This window comes from Protopterus annectens, chromosome 7.part0 (assembly GCF_019279795.1).
Source record: "Protopterus annectens isolate FY-2018-M chromosome 7.part0, PAN1.0, whole genome shotgun sequence".
NCBI lineage: Eukaryota > Metazoa > Chordata > Ceratodontiformes > Protopteridae > Protopterus > Protopterus annectens.
In genome coordinates this window covers 1971101611-1971118611 of record NC_056739.1, presented here as the reverse complement: position 1 = coordinate 1971118611, position 17001 = coordinate 1971101611, and the positions used below count along the sequence as shown (strand labels likewise).

The 17001-nt window shown below is 39.7% G+C and overlaps 1 protein-coding gene across 4 annotated transcripts in view; it reads right to left on the bottom strand.

Annotated features, from left to right (window-relative positions):
* LRRC28 (leucine rich repeat containing 28) overlaps positions 1-17001 on the bottom strand; it is a 1318547-nt gene that overhangs the window by 127566 nt on the left and 1173980 nt on the right. For all 4 annotated transcript variants that reach the window (XM_044078388.1, XM_044078386.1, XM_044078389.1 and 1 more), the window contains one exon: positions 8969-9138. In XM_044078388.1, coding sequence (XP_043934323.1) covers positions 8969-9138 — 170 coding nt within the window. The remainder of the gene's footprint in view (positions 1-8968; positions 9139-17001) is intronic.

The window sequence follows — 17001 nt, the reverse complement described above, 5'->3', positions numbered from 1 at the left end:
GTACAATGGGCATTGATGAGGGCAGGTCACTCACTTCCACAAGTGATATAACTCCCAAGACTGCTTTGCTCCTTTAGGAACCAGCATTCCTGTGTGGTCTCTGGTCTCTACTGATGACCGCACCTCAGGACTGCATGCATTGGGCATGCTCCCTTGGCACAATCCCCATACTTTCCTCCAAGGGAGGTGCACCAGCAATGCATTGTCAATCCTTCCTTCCCCTTGTCAGCTCCATCAAGTACCTGAGCCACTAAATGAACTAAAGTTGTTTGGGTCATACTAAAGGCTTTATCACTTTATGATAAGGGAGCAAGTTGCTCCAATTTAGAGAAATGATGCCCTGGAAAATCTTTTTTGTATGAATAGAAGGATTACTTTAATTTTATCCTTCTGAATTTCTTTGTCAGGATGACTGTTCAAGTCCATCAAGTCTAGTACTGCACTTACACAGCTCTCTTCAAGGACTTGGAAGAACCCAGAATAGAATTAATAGAAATCTTGACCTCTGATTCTGAAGGATGCAACATTTTACTTTTCTCTCCAGAAACCGATTCAGCACCAATAAGGCTCTTGTAACTTGATGAGGAAGGGTATGAAAAGTGATAGAAGTCTCTGGAGAAATTCTACTTTGTAACCTCAGCCTACCATCTGTAATATACAATTGTTTAAAGTCATTGCCAACCATGCAAAAAGCTGAGATTAGACAGTATATCCTAGACTAGAGGAACAGGGTTGGGTGCAGCGAAGAGATGAAGGGTGGAGCTACTTGAAGGAATTCTGTTGATATTTGCATTTCCCTCCAAAAATTATGACTGAGGGAGACTAATTCTTGTCTTGGTGTCAGTGGAAAGGCATGTGAGAATGAGGAAGCATGTTTTTGAGCCATAACAGTGTGTGAAATAAAGCATTTGCCTACATAAAGAACTTGTTCTGCTCTTCGTCTAGATATGTAATGACACCATTTGCTGGCTGACCAAACATCAAGTCCCGGGTGACAACTACATGCAGGCACTGTGTTAACACCCTTATGATAATGGTCTGACCTAAGCTGTGCTTTTTCTGGACAATCTCAGACACAGCTGACCTATAAATATGCATCATCAGCATCATAAGCATACTTCAATGTACAGACATTTTTATCGACTGTGATGTGCAACTGTATTACTAGAATACTGCAGCAAATACATGCATTTATGTACTTCCACCAATACAGAACTTTGATGCATTATCCTATGATCTATGTAAAGAAGTGTCCTTATGGATTACTAAATGTGTATAACTTTTCTCTTTATCTGTCTAGCAACCTTGAATGTCTATCAAAAGAAGGCAGAGCTAAATGTATATTACTCCCAGACTGTGTTTGAAAAAGAGGTAGACTGCAGACTAATCTTTCTGTAAAAAAAAAAAATATATATATATATATATATATATATATATACACACACACATACATATATGTCAGGCAAGTGGGGTTCTATACAGCTGGCCTGCCTGCTCTTTTCAAGGTTAAGAGATGAATATCAGTGTTAGCATTTGAATTTCATGATGTCCTTGAAAGTCCAAAAGAGAAGAGGGATAAACCACTGATTCTGGTGGATGCATCATTTTCACATATCTTTCCTTTTGGGAAGAGTGGTCTCCCATAAGCCATCCAAACAACTTTCCCATACCATTCAGAGTTTCAGCAAATGTTATGTCTTCTAGAGAGACTCTAATGGTCTGATACAAGAAATATAAGGGAAAACAATCTGTTCCAATAAGTGTCTTACACATTTTCAAGAGATAAAAGGGATACACTCCTCCTTTTACTGTTTTCTGCTATAACCTTTGTTGGTACTGGTTTTTAAAAGTCCTTTGATTTTAATACAAAAAGTAGACTTATGCTGTTCCAGTGGGGGGAGATATAGGCTGCCGCTGTGCTAAAGCTGTTTCTTGGATTATTTCAAAACACTCTCTGGCAAAGGGACAGTAATTAATAGCTGGAAGAGAGACAGTGCTCATGGATGTCTCTGATGTTCTTAAAATCTCTTTGGAGGTGACTAGTTTGCATTCTTCCTGAGTCAACCTGTGAAAATTCCTGCACCTGGAAAATAATTGTTGCAGATCCTGTAAAAAGTACCAAAATTGGTGCAGTTTTAATGTTTATAGGAAGAAACACTGGTAAGAAGCTTGTGTAACGCCCCTGCACTGGCACAGTAATCAAGGTACCTCAATCCTCACCACTGGCAACAGTGGGGGATGCACACACTGGAAGGATGACAAGTACACACACAGTAAAATGCAATTTCCCTTAAGAGCACACAGAGATCACAGTCAGTCTGGGGTTGCTTTCTCCCTCTTTCTCCAGATCCCCAGTAAGACTCCCCACTGGCACAGCTATAGAGTTGAGTCCTTAGCCAGGGTTCCAAGACAAGTCCTCCAACGCTCTCTCTGTCCAACCAGTGCTTCGTCTCCCTGGCCAAGCAGCTGACACACACACACTCTTGGAGACTTGTTTTACATTTTTACACACACACACACACACACACACACACACACACACACACACACACACACACACACACACACACACACACACAGACACACACAGACAGACACACACACACACACACACACACACACACACACACACACACACACACACACACACACACACACACACCTGGAAAAGGCTGGTACAGGTTTACTAGCTTTGCCCCCTTTTGCCCAGACTATAAAATAGTTATCACTGCCACCAGAACCCCTTATCAGCTACCTTTAAGGCCCTTAACAAAGGGTGTCCATTCCTACTGTCTAATGTTACTATTAATCCAAATGGTAATCTGACCAAGACTTTCAAGGCTATTTAGGAGTAGCCTGTACAGTGTCACCAAATATATATGCAAGTACTCTAAGAGCTTAAATATGTATCACAAATATCAGTCACAAAGATAAATTTAAATATATTTAATAACAAATAATAAAAAAACAAGAAAATACTCAATAAATCAACATATTAACTTCAGAGGAAATATTTTAAAACATTGCAGGACAGTCTCAAATAAATATGGAAAATATCTAAACTACTCTTTACTATAGTCTTATCTATATCTAAAAGAGATACTATGCCCTAAATCTTACTTACAGCAAGGCAAGTGCAAATGTAGTGATGATGAGTGGATGTTTGCAGGTCAAAGACAAAATACACTGGCGACTCTATAGTCAGGCACACTGATGTCCCTTCACCAGGCTAAACAAGGAGAAAGTTACTGTCAACTGCCAGTCAGGATCCACCACATAACGCAAGCAATCAGGTCACTCCACAGCAAGTACAAATATGACTCTGTCATTGTTCATGCTGGTGTGAATGACCTGAGACGTACCTTCTTGGACTACATGAAAACAGACATGGAGGAGCTCTCGGATCTTGTAGCCCAGGCAGGTATGACCCTAGCCCTGAGTAGCATCCTGCCATTGCCCAGAATGATACCACAGTACAAGGACGAAATGATTGACTTAAACAATTGGCTACGCTTCTGTTGTCATTCTAAGAGGATCCAGTATCTGTCTGATTGGGATGACATTCTAAGGGGATCCAGTATCTGTCTGCCTGGGATGACATGGTTGACAGACCACGATGCTTTGCCAGGGATGGCCTACACCTGTCACCCCTGGGATTGCCACCCCTATAGTGCCTTTTTTAGGCAAGGTTCAAATGTTAAATTCACTGCCATAACAGGTACAAGCAAGCAAACTCTGAGGGTAATGCTACTCAATACTAGAAGTCTAAACCTCAAAACCTCACTCGAGGCACTCTATAAAATACACAACATCATCTGTGCAGTGACAGAGACCTGGTTTAAGGCTCCAGAGAGCACCCCTGCATTACCAGGCTATAATTCATACCACATCTTTTGGCCACCTAACCCGGACAGAAACACTAAAGGCAGAGGCAAGTCCATATTCATTAAGGATATCCACATCTCCAGGCTAGATGCTCAACATAATGCATCCAAAATTATCAAAGTGCAACTAACACTTGGTAAGACTGCAATCCAGGTTGTAGCTTGTTACAGATCCCCCACCATGCCCCAGGATTCCCACTCTTCATTTCTTAAGATACTGGAAAATATTAAGGTAAAATCCAATACCTTAATTATGGGCGATTTCAACTACCCCACCATCAACTGGGAAAACTATTCATGTACCAACTCATTTGCTCAACGCTTTCTGGAATTCATAAATTCCAACGCCCTGGAACAGCTTGTCCACACCCCCACCAGAGGCAGCAATATCCTGGACCTGGTCATTACCAATATGGGTAACCGCTGTTCCATGCCAGAGGTCATCTCCTCGCTGGTCAGATCCAACCACGAGCTAATCACCCTAGACATCCATATACCACCCCCACCCCCCATTAAGGAAACCACTATCAAAAACTACTCCAAAGCCAACTTCATGCTTCTTAAGACAGAAGTGACTAACTTTATGACACACATGCAGACAGAAAATAGAAGTATGACTGCTGAATCTTACACAAATACACTGTATAAGCACATACACGAGTGCATGGATCGTGCCATCCCTAACAGAACCAAGACGCTCTCCTCCAAACAAAGGAAGCCAATCTGGTGGCCCCTTGCCATAAACAAACTCTACAACAGAAGGAAGAACCTGTTGCAAAAAAAGAGTAAAATCCCAAGATTGGAGGAACTCCCTGGTCAGTCTCAGCAAGAAGCTGAGATCCCTCATAAAATCCTCCAAAGGCAATTATGAAAATAAAATTGCCACTGATTCCAAAGACAACCACAAAGCATTCTACAGCCATGTCAAGAATCTCAATGGCAACATTCAGATCTGCGCTGAGCTACAGCACAATGGTGCTAAATATACAGAACCAACCAATATTGCCAACATCCTGGCAGATAGCTTCAGTGTTAACTTTACCCCCCTCTCACCCTCCAAAGGGCCCATCTTAATACCGGAAGAATACAAAGCCCCTGTAATCATGGATGAACAAGTAAAGGCCACACTCTCCAAAGCCAAGAACACAGCATCCATGGGACCAGACAACATCCCAGGCTGTGTACTACATGAACTACAGAACGAACTGGCACCCCACCTAAGTACCATGTTCAATCATAGCCTCGCCTCAGGGTATGTGCCTACTGAATGACGCACAGCGTCAGTTATCCCACTCCACAAAGGGGGTGCCACCATGGACCCTGGAAACTACTGCCCCACTAGCCTGATGAGTCTGGTCTGCAAGGCCATGTATCATCTTGGAGCTTATAAACAAAGACATAGGTAACCTCCAAACCCTGGACCCCACTCAGTCTGGGTTTGTAAAAGGTAGATCATGTCTACTAAACCTGACTGACTTCTCTGAAGCAGTCACTAGAGCTGTAGACGAGGGCAAGGTAGTGCACACAGCCCATCGTGACCTCGCCAAAACTTTTGATACCACCCCCCACTCTGGAATTATAGATAAACTCACTAAACTGGGCATAAATCCCTATGTCATAAGATGGTTGGCCAACTGGCTCACTGACAGAATCCACACAGTTAAAATCGCCGACTCCAAGTCTGACTTCAGACGAGTGACTAGTGGAGTACCACAGGGTTCGGTCTTGGGTCCTCTCCTGTTCAGCATCTAAGTCTCTGAAGTGCAGGCCAACACAGAATGTCTTTGGCTAACAAAGTTTGCAGATGACTGCAAACTGGGAGCCAAAACAAAATCACCTAATGATGTAGACATTCTACAAAAGAGCCTCACAGAGACAGATGCTTGGTATCAAAGTCATGGCCTCAAGCTCAATGCCAGGAAGTGCACTGTCATCCCCTTTGGGAAAATCTTGGTACCCATGAACTATCACATAGGCGGTAACTCACTAAACACTGAAAGTGTGATAAGAGACCTCGGGACACAGGTGGACAGTAGTCTCTCCTTTGATAACCACATCGCCACAGCAGTCAGGAAATCCTTCTATGTGGCACACCTCATCACAAAAGGAGGTAATTTTTCCTCTCTACTCATCCCTCATCTGACCCATTATAGAGTACAATGCCCCATTTGACATCTATCTCACCAGACGCCTACAACAATTGGAAAGGCCACAGAAATACCTAAGAGGATTACCAGCCTCAAACAGATGCCATATGCAGACTGTCTAAAAAATCTCCAGCTCTACTCTGTCGCATATCGCCTACTGAGAGGTGATCTCTGCCTAACATACAAAGCTATGCCAAACCCAGAGCTCTTGGACATGCTACACTTAAAGAAATCCCAATCTCTCCTATACACGTTCCAGAGACCTAAACCTTGTCACCACAATAAACAGAACATGCTGGAAGGATAGATTTCTGTCCCAGAGACTTCCCATACTCTGGAACAAGCTACCCATTCATGTCAAGCAAAGCTCTCCATTGGCCCTCTTTAAGAAAAATCCTGATGACTGGATAGGAAATAGAAAATTCACCCCAGGGATCACTTCTGCAGCACTGCTTGACAGGGACACAGGAAAATAATTTTCTTGGGTTGCGAAAGCCAGGGAACATTTTTGGCTAGGCTTATACAGGCCCCAGGGCCAATAGCCTAGTACCTACCTATGAACAAAATCACAGTCTCCCTCTGAGAGAGTTCTTAAATTAATATTGTAGCATTTGACATCTCCTTGTAAAAAATGCATAGCCTTCAGATGTTTGCAGTTGCTAGAAAACATAAAACAATAAAACATTTACAAAATAATGCAGAAGGCACCCTAGTTCTAGACATCCTGTTTCCTTCCTGCATTGAAACAAATTTTTATAACACAATCGTAAAACAATTTAATTTCAACTTATTTTCTTGAAGTTGTGCAAGTTAACTGTGTTCCTGTTTCTACTATTAAAGCATACATTTGCACAGGTATATAGTTTACATACATTTCTGTTCTTTTCCAGTAGGGTACACTGTGGACACATCCTTGAAGCTCGGTAGTGTACAACCCCTGTTCAACACACACTTCTGTACCAGTAGTTTAATATACACATAACATATAGTTCTAATACATTTGGTAACACAAACAATTGCATCATACTGGTATGCAGAAATGACATATAACTATTTACAAAATTCCAGATAGCTGGGCTGGCAGTGTCTACTTTTGCTACATTTCTATAAAAATCATATTACTACTCTCAAATGACATATAATTATTTACAAAATTCCAGCTAGCTGGGCTGTCAGTATTTCCCTTGTGTCACAGCTTGCGCTCTGAAGATTGACTCCTGGCTTTGAGATCCCCATTTTGGCAGCTGTCAAAGTGGAGGGAACTCCCACATCAGCTGACCTTGCTGATGTCTTGTTTTTTTCAGTTGATTCACTAACTGCCTGTTGTTTTGTTAGGCTTATCAGGTTTCTCAGATTGACATTTCCATTCCATTCCACTCTCTTCTCACTCTCCTGCCTCCACAGGTGACATTTTTATTTTATGCTTAGAGCTCTCTGTTTTTATTAGTTTTTTCCTTGCAAACTTCAAACATTTCTTAATCAAAGAGGGTGACTGCAGCTTTGAATACCCTGGTCTCCTAGTTAAATTTTGTCAAATAATACACTATTCAATTCATATTATGTCCCCAAGTTAAACAAGATAGGTACAGTAATCTTTAGATACAATTCTTCTACAGCAAGTACACTTTTTCAGTTTAGGGGAAGAAGACAAACTTAACTCAACTGAAGTCAAAATGATATGCTTCTCTTTATCTTTTCCACATCATCATCATCATCATCAACCCCCTTTTTCCCATCTTCAACATGGGGTCGGGATGTCATGTTAATTGTTTCTATCTCTCTTGATTCAATACAACACTCCTAACTTCTTCAACAATCATGCCTGACTGTTTCAGATCATCTCTCACACAATCCATCCACCTCTTTGCTGGATGCCCTCGTTTCATCTTACCTTCTTCCTGTCTGTCCCAAATCATCTTCACCAGATTGTCTTCTGCTTTTCTGCACATGTGTTCAAACCATCGTAATCTGTTCTCTTTGATCATTTTCTGCAACTGAAGCCACTTTGGCATCTACTCTTATGTCCTCATTTCTTCTTCTGTCCCACAGTCTGCACCCTACCACTCATTTTAGGCACTTTATTTCAAACACCTCTAGCTTCCTCATCTGCTCTGCCTTTACTGCCGAGGTTTCCATAACATACAACATACAACAGTACTGGTCACACCACTCTTTTGTACACCTTACTTTTCAGCTTTTTCCACAATAAAAGAAATGTATATCACAGGACAGCATATTGTAGCAGAAAATCTCTAGCATGACTGCAAGGGGCCAGAGGTACTCTGACTGAAAGAAAACCTGAAGACAGCACATGCCGATGCTGGATTTATATGGGAGTATCACATAAAGTACATGGTACCTTTGCAAGTATGACACCACAATGGAAAACGGACAGCTTGGAGAAGCCAGTCAGATCAAGAGAAACAGAAGGTGGGTAAACTCAAATGTTATGCTTTATTAGTGCAGCAATGCTTCCTTAAGATTGCAAAGTTATTTAACAGTAAAGCGAGACAGTGTACTTTCCTATTACTCCCAGTCTTGAGAGTTGATTTGGGTTATAACATCAGGTAGCTGGACATTAACAGTTACAAAAGGTCAGTATCTGATTTCAAACACAGATTGTTATTTATGCACTAATTCAGGACTGTGACTCATCAGAGGAGATTATCACTACATAAGTTTGGAGGAGGCACCATCTTCTATTTGCAAAAGAACATAATAGGAAAAAAAAAGAAAAAACAGGGGCAGTTGCCATGTATATGGTAGTAAAAGGTTAAAGGATACATCATACGAATAAAACATGGCAATGTACCTCAATAAAAACACATACAGATAATGCAAAGTGGCATGCAATAGTTAACTAAGTCAGTTTTAAAACACATACTTCTGTTTGTGAGACATGCCATTCACAGCTCAAATGATAAACAAACCAGTTACCTTTTTTACTGTAAAGCTCATGAAGAACCCTCATAGTGAGTTCCTGTAATGGCAACACTGAGTCTGCAGCTACACCTGCTGTGTTCACCTCAACAGGAAGAGAAATGCTGAGCTGTCCTGAAGTAAAGGAGAGCAGCTTTGCTTCAGAGTTTTGTAGCAAAGATCCACAACTGCAAAAAAAAAACAAACAAAAAAAAAAAACAAAAAAAAAATGAAACAAAGAAATGCAACTAACTGTTAGAAAGGGAATTGAATTCCAGTTTTGAAGATATGTTCAGGCCTACGCAGAGCCACAGGCCATAGGGAAAGACTGGCTATAGCAGGCTAAGGATAAGCTTTACACAAAATACCACAGCAGGCAAAAATAAATAATAAAAAAACAAACAACAAAAAAAAAAAAAGCACAGATCCAAAGGCTTTAATAAATCCTTAGCACCTCGGCCTGTAAGCCTTCCAAGAGTAAAGAACATGCACTCACCAACAGCCTTAAATACAATAAATTCATTAATTAATCAATTGAACAATTATTCAATAAAAATTAACAAATCATGTATTTCCAATTACATTCTTTGTTGAGCCCGTAGGGCTCTAAAGTACCATATTTCAAAATAAAACGGTTTATTTTCTTAAAAGTTTATATTTTAAGCTTACACACTCACCTAAACCCACTTCAATATGTTCTAAAATACAGCCCTGCAATTCAGCTGGATTAGAATTATGACATAACAGAAAGTGTTCCCCAAGCGGACTATCTACTGTTTTATTTTTAATATTCCTAATATGTTCTTGCATACGCACCTTAAAACTTCTCAACGTCTCCCCTATATAAAACAAGTTGCAACTACATCTTAAAGCATATACAACACTCTCAGTGTGACATGTAAATTTGCCATTCAGTATGAATCTACAATTATTTATAAATGAAAATGACCTAGCCACATATTTACAAACAGAACATTTAGAACATGGCCTAGTACCCGCCTCTGATTTAATAGCATAATTCCCAACAATTACATCTGGTGGAGAAACTAATTGTGTACTGCCAATATCTGCCAAATTTCTGGCTCTTTTATAAGAAATGTCAATCTAGTTAGGTAAAATGTGTTGTAACCCCTTAGCTTTTAATAACATAGGCCAAAATTTGTGAACTTTTTTTTACCATATCTTGAGTCACTGCATTATAAGTAGTGACAAAGAAAATTCTTCTTCTTTCGCCTTCATCTGATATACCTAAATTACTATTATAGCCTTTATTACCATTATGACCGACATATTGCCCACCGTATCTCATTTGTAAAACTCTAAATTTAGCCTCCATAACATTGTCAGTATTATGCAATCACCTAATAAACATATTTTGTGTTTCCACCACTTTTCTGTTAAAATAGAGTCAGTACTGCATAATTTATTGATCCTCAAAAATTCATTGTAAAGTAATAGTGACATCAAATGTTGTGGATGGCAACTACTGCCATACAGAAATAAATTTCTTTGGTTAAACTTCCTATGTATTGTTGTATCCAAGCCATACAAATGTATATCTAGAAAGTTCACCTCTGTCCCTAGCTGGACACCATCAGATTGTAGGCCCATGTTAATAGATTGTATTTCATTTTGTGCATCAATTTCACTACCCCTACACAAAAAAATCAAGTCATCTATGTATCTACAGTAAAATACTACTTTAGTTCGAAATAAAGTAGTGGGGTAAATTACATTTTCTTGAAACCTAGCCATAACCAGATTGGCATACATGGGAGCAAAAGCAGCACCCATGGCAGTACCTTGAAGTTGGTGAAAAACCTCCCCATTGAATGTAAAAAAATTATTCTTAAGACAAAACAGTACAAGATCCATCAAAAAATGAGACTGTGGAGTATCTCCCAAACATTGTAACAATGCTCGCATACTTACATTGTGTTTAATATTAGTATAGAGACTTTTTAAGTCTAAGCCAAGCCAATACATATCCTCATACCAAGTTAACATTTTTATTTTATCAAGAAAATTCTGACTATCTTTAATATATGAAGGAATTTTAATAACATATTCTTTCAAATGTTCATGTAACAAAATGCAAATGTTTTTCAGAAAATATCTTTCTGCTGAAACAATAGGTCTTCCACACACAGGATCTACATTTTTATGTGTCTTAGGAAGACAATAAAACACAGCTATTTTGCTCTGATCCACACAAAACTTTTTATCCACATCTTCATAGGTAAGATATCCCAATCTAAAACCTCTCTTTAACAAACATTCATATCCCTTAATAGACTCATAGTATTTTGAGATCTCACATCTCTCATACACTTCTGTATCATTTAGATGTGCATAACACACTTCTGTATCATTTAGATGTGCATAACACATCTCCAGATATTGTACATAATGTAAGATTACTATTTGGTTGCCTTTGTCTGATGGCTTGGTGCAGTGGTAGCATTGTTGCTTCACAGTAAGAGGTTCTCCCGTTCAATTCTCAGCTGGAGTGCGGGGAGTGCCTTCTGTGTGGAGTCTGCATGTCCTCCCCGTGGTTGGGTGACGTTCGAAAGACATGCGTAAATGGGCATGCCTTTGTTGAAGGTTGGATGTCTAGCTGGCATCTCAGTCTTCATGAAAATCTACTGCCAATCATTAGCGGACCGAAGTTCCGCTGTGGCGACCCCTAACCGGGAAAAGCCGAAAGACAAGAGAGAGAGAGAGTCTGATGGCTTAACCATCAGATTTTTATCCTGACAAAATTCCAAAAAGATCAACCATTGTTCTTTACTCACATTATTACTAATCTTAGTTCTATTATTAATACAATTCCAATACAGATTTTCCATTTCAAAGTTAAAGGTGGAAACATACCCCTGTATCTGAGCATTAGTAAAAGGAGGAATAGTCACTTTTAATCTTAAGAATTTCAGTGTTCAATTCACTATATGCATTTACCTTCCCTTCACAATCATTTTGATCAGAATAAAAAGAATAAAATGAGTCGTCAAAATTCTCACATTCATCCATCACATTACACACACCATTATTACAAAAACCAGAATTATTTTTGTGAAAAAATATCTAACAGATGCAACTTTCTGCTAAGAGAAAATAGTTCACTTAAAACATGTAACCGAGGCAATGTCGTCGGCATAAACTTAAGTCCCAAATTTAATACTGATAAAACTGTGTCAGAAACAACACAATTAGATAAATTCACAACTTGAGAATCATTACAGTTAGTATACTTATCAGTTCCAGCGTGTTTTTTTTTTAATTGCCAAGTCCTTTAGCATTTCTTCCTGTGCAATTCGATTATCTAATGCCTGTTTGACAGGTTGCGTGTTTTCATTACATCCTCTCCTCTTAGTCTATGACTGAGCATGTCTGAAAATGGCAGCAGCTGGCTGCCTGCAGAGGAGAAGCTGGAGTCACACAGCCTGCCATGACTGACTTATTTGGACACTGTTTTGCTTCTGGAACCTTTTATAATTTTCAATACTTTTGTTCACTGCTGCATTTGTTTATGGAAGGATTGTTTGGAGGACCAGCATTCCATTATTGCAGTGTTTTAACATGCTTCCGTGTCTCAGTGTCCTTTTCTGGGTTTCCGATGAAGCTTGTGCTTTTGCTGCACTTCAGTTGACTTAGTGCACAGAACACATTTCTAGGACTGCTAGGTGCATTGATGTTCTATTTTCCCTGTGTTTAAGCAGCACTCCAGAGCAGGTCACAGCTGAATGAGTATACACACCTGAGAGAGCTGCCTGTACTTACTTCAATTTACTCAGCTTGTACTATCTGGGAAGGCCCTTTAAACTTCTGCTGAGTTTAGATATGGAGAGTACACTACATGGGAGATCTGTTTATTTCAGTCCAATAACTATGTATCTCGTTGGGATAAAGTCTCGCTGAGAGTCATTGAGCGAATGCCTGTTACAGCAACTCTAATGCCTGCTTTATGGACTTCTGGGCAATGCACTAGGGACATTGGATTTTTGGTAGCCATAATGTATAATGTCTTGGCACTTGTAGATTTTGAACTTTTGTGTCACAGAAAGTGTATGCTAGGTGTAGCTTTAGCAAGATCTGTCTAAACATGACTATTCAACTTTGGGCTACAATGTGTTTTTTATTCTCCCTTTAGCTTATTGGTTTACTTGACAGTTGTGACTTCTCCATTTTCCTGTGATCAGCAGTTACATTTTATTAGGTCATATTTTCTATGTATGCATTTTCTGTTAAGCTGTTTTAATGTTGTTGTGTCTTTCAGCTTTTCCCGGTTAGGGGTCGCTAAAGCGGAACTCCGGTCCACTAATGATTGGCAGTGGATTTTTACGTGCTGAGATGCCAGCCCTGACGCACAACCTTTAATGAAGGTACACCCATTCACGCATGTCTCCACACAGAAGACGCTGTAGCTGAGAATCAAACAGGCAAAATCTTACTGTGAGGCATCAAGCTGTTTTAATACAATTGTACAGTTTTGTCATAGCTTACTGATCACTTTAGCAGTACATCACTGTGTAGTATTTGTATTGGTTGCCAGTGATATTTCATTCAGTTCTGGAAATACTGCTTAGGGCATAAGTACTGAAATAAAACTGAACATAAATCTGAAATCAACTGTCTGATTATGGCAGTGTGTGAGATCACTCATGACCCAAGTGAGAATTTTCTCAGTACTGTGCAGTAGCACAGCTAGTGCAGAATTTAGAGTAGAATGAATAATGAACTTAATTCTTAGTAATTTTACCAACAAAAAGAAGGTCAGAGATGGGGGTAACTGCATTAGTAGCGGAGTTCAGAAATCCCAATCTCTCCGAATACACATCCAGAGACCTAAACCTTGTCACCACAATAAACAGGACATGCTGGAGGGATAGATTCATGTCCCAGAGACTTCCCATACTCTGGAACAGGCTACCCATGTATGTCAAGCAAAGTTCCGCATTAGCACTCTTCAGGAAAAATCTTGAGTGTATGGGAAATAGGAAATACACCCCAGGATCACTTCTGTGGCTCTGCTCGACAGGGGCACAGGAAAATAACTTTCTTGGGTGGCGTAAGCCAGGGAACCTTGTTGGGTAGGCTTACGTAGGCCCTTGGGCAGATAGCATAGTACCTACCTATGAACCTATAAACCAAGACTGTCCAGATTGAGAAAAAACTTCTCCATGAAAGGGAGTTGAAAAGGAGTACTTTAATATGGAAATATCAATTTGATCAAAAAAAAGATGTTCTGATAGATAAAAATAAAAACAAGCACATAAATCAAAAAAAGTCTTGTCGTATATGACAAGAAAGAGAAAGTCTTTTCATATATGGAGCCAAGCTTCAAGTAGTAGATCACATGTTTGAAAATATAGGAACATTGCTAAGACATATGACTCTAGCTCACACCGGAGGAATACCTGACAAATTAAAAAAAAAAAAAAAAAAAGAAATATCAGATCACACATAATTCAATTGATAAAACTCTGCTTAAGCAATAAGTTACAAGATGTTGTGTGTGTGTGTGTGTGTGTGTGTGTGTGTATGTGTGTGTGTGGGGTTATTTGCTTATCCCATTGGGGATTAGCAGTGCTGCCCCACAGGGCTCTGGATGTTGGCCACTTTTGTGGACTACTTTTCTCAGAAATGGGCACGGATAACCAAATATGTTCATAACTATTAGTATGTGCAGTAGCTTGCAGTCACTATATTCAATCTGTGGGCACTCTGTCTCAAGGCCCAACACCTGAAAGTGTTCACTGAGAACTTTGTCATTGTGCAACAGTCTGTGGTCACTACATACAATCCTGACCCTGATACTGCAGCAGTTCTACCACAAGACCAAATACCTGAAAATTTTAATTGAGAACTTTGTCACCGTGCAATAGACTGTGGTCACTAGATCCAATCCTGACTCTCATACAGCAGATGTTCTGCCACAAGACACAATACCTGAATGTTTTCACTGTGAACTTTGCCATTGTGCAATAGCCTCTGATGACTACAACTAATCCTGTCCTGGATACTGCAGGAGCTCTGTCACAAGGCCCAAATGAAAGCTTCCACTGAAAAGTTTGTCACTGTGCAATGTAATCAAATTTAACAGGAACAACCTTGCTGTGTTATAACTTTAATTAGTCAAATATCTACCTGCCCTGTGCTGGAAGGTGGCTGTGATATTCCCTGAAAGGAGCAGCCCTCTCACACTAAGGACCACTTATCAAGATGGCCACTGTCCCTTCTCTTGACCAATAGATTACTCTGTATATGCCAGTTACTTAGTCTCCCTAGCTTCCTGATTTATGCATTTAGTAACTGAAAGAAAACCTGTTCTGCTTTGGCCCTCCATGTCAATTGATTTGTACTGGCTATAAGTGCTCCCTGTAATAACTGAACCAAGGGGGGGGAAGCCAGCTTCACTCATCTTCACTGCACTCCCCGATCTTAACCCAAATTCCAACCTATCCCTTCTTACTCTACCATTATACTTTCCACAAACACATTCCATCTGTGACAACCATTCCTTAACCCCTGCCAAACAACCTTACTACTATCAAACACCCCATTTGTATTTTCCCATTTCTCAACTTCCATCTAGCATCATTCCCAGCAACTATTCTTCCTCCCACATTACTTTGCAGTACAGCCATTCATACTCAAGACCCCTCACCAACAGTACATATCTATTATTCTACATTTCAACTTCTACTTTCCACAAATAAACCCTCACTACTTCCTATCTATACTACATCTTTATACTCTATTCTGTAAAACCTCTCTATTTCTCACATTTCAGAAACATGAGAAATGATACCAGGACAACCTAACTTTCTTCCTTCACAGAAAATACATCCTTCCTATCTACCTCCTACCAGCTTTCAGACTCTACCAGCACTAAATATCCTATAGCCTTTCAACTTCTTGCTTCCTTCCTGACCCCTACTTCCCCAGTTCTTGCCATCAGTAAAATACAGATCCCTTTACTTAATAATGCTACTTCTCAGCTTATCCTCTATTCTTCTCCTCCTACAGAGCCATCTCTCATCCTACCATGACTCAATGGGTCTTAATATCTCTCCAGCTCTACAACAACCACTTATCTTAACTCTCCACATATTGCACCAAACATATTTTAATGATACCCCTCACCTTTACCCCAAATACCTCAAAATAAAATTAAGTGGTAAAATACTCTCCAAAAACAAGAATCAATAATTCCTGAATATACTAAAATCCTGAAACCAAAGAAAATCAAATGAGGGCCCAAAAATGGTCTAAGAATTAATTTGTTAAAACAACCTGAAAAAATAAAATAAGCACTTTTGTTTCATACAAGAGACTTCATCAGAACAAAATGGTCCTAGCACAGAGCCATTAAATAGTGCACAAAAAGATTTCATTGACAGCTGGTTAATTAATTAATAAGAACTGCAGTATTCTTTAAAGGGACAGACAACAAATCCACAATAAGCAATGATGCACATAGACCTTGTCAAATAAAAAAGCAGCACAACAAAGTGCATTGAAACATTAAAAATAATGGTGTAAAAATATATAACAAATGTAATAAAAGATTTGTAAAAATCTGGGCTATAACTTATTAGCCTTCAGTGCTAAAGCAGGTGTAACTGAAACATTGTCGTTCAGTCCTGGGAGAATGCTAGCCTCCCAGTCTAAGTTGTCAATGCAGTTCACATATTTTTAAGTAATTCTTCCAGTCCACCCCCTCCCCCAGGATCCAGTGTGATGTTTTCTAAAAATACCAAAGGGATACTTTCTATAACTGTTACATTGGTTGATCATAGGATGATAGGAGGTTACTAGGCTAATGGCCCTGGTGCCCTTTTAAGCCTTGCCAAGAGTTTATCCCCAAAAAGGAACCTCAGTCAGCATCTGTTGCCCCTGTCAGTGAGGGACACAGGTGGAACCCCTGGGACAAATTTGTGGTTTCCCATCCACTCATTAAGGTTGCACTTGAAGAGGGTCAGCGAGGTGCTCTGTTTGACATGTATGGGAAGTCTATTCCAGGGATGGGGCAGCCTCTGGGAAACAAA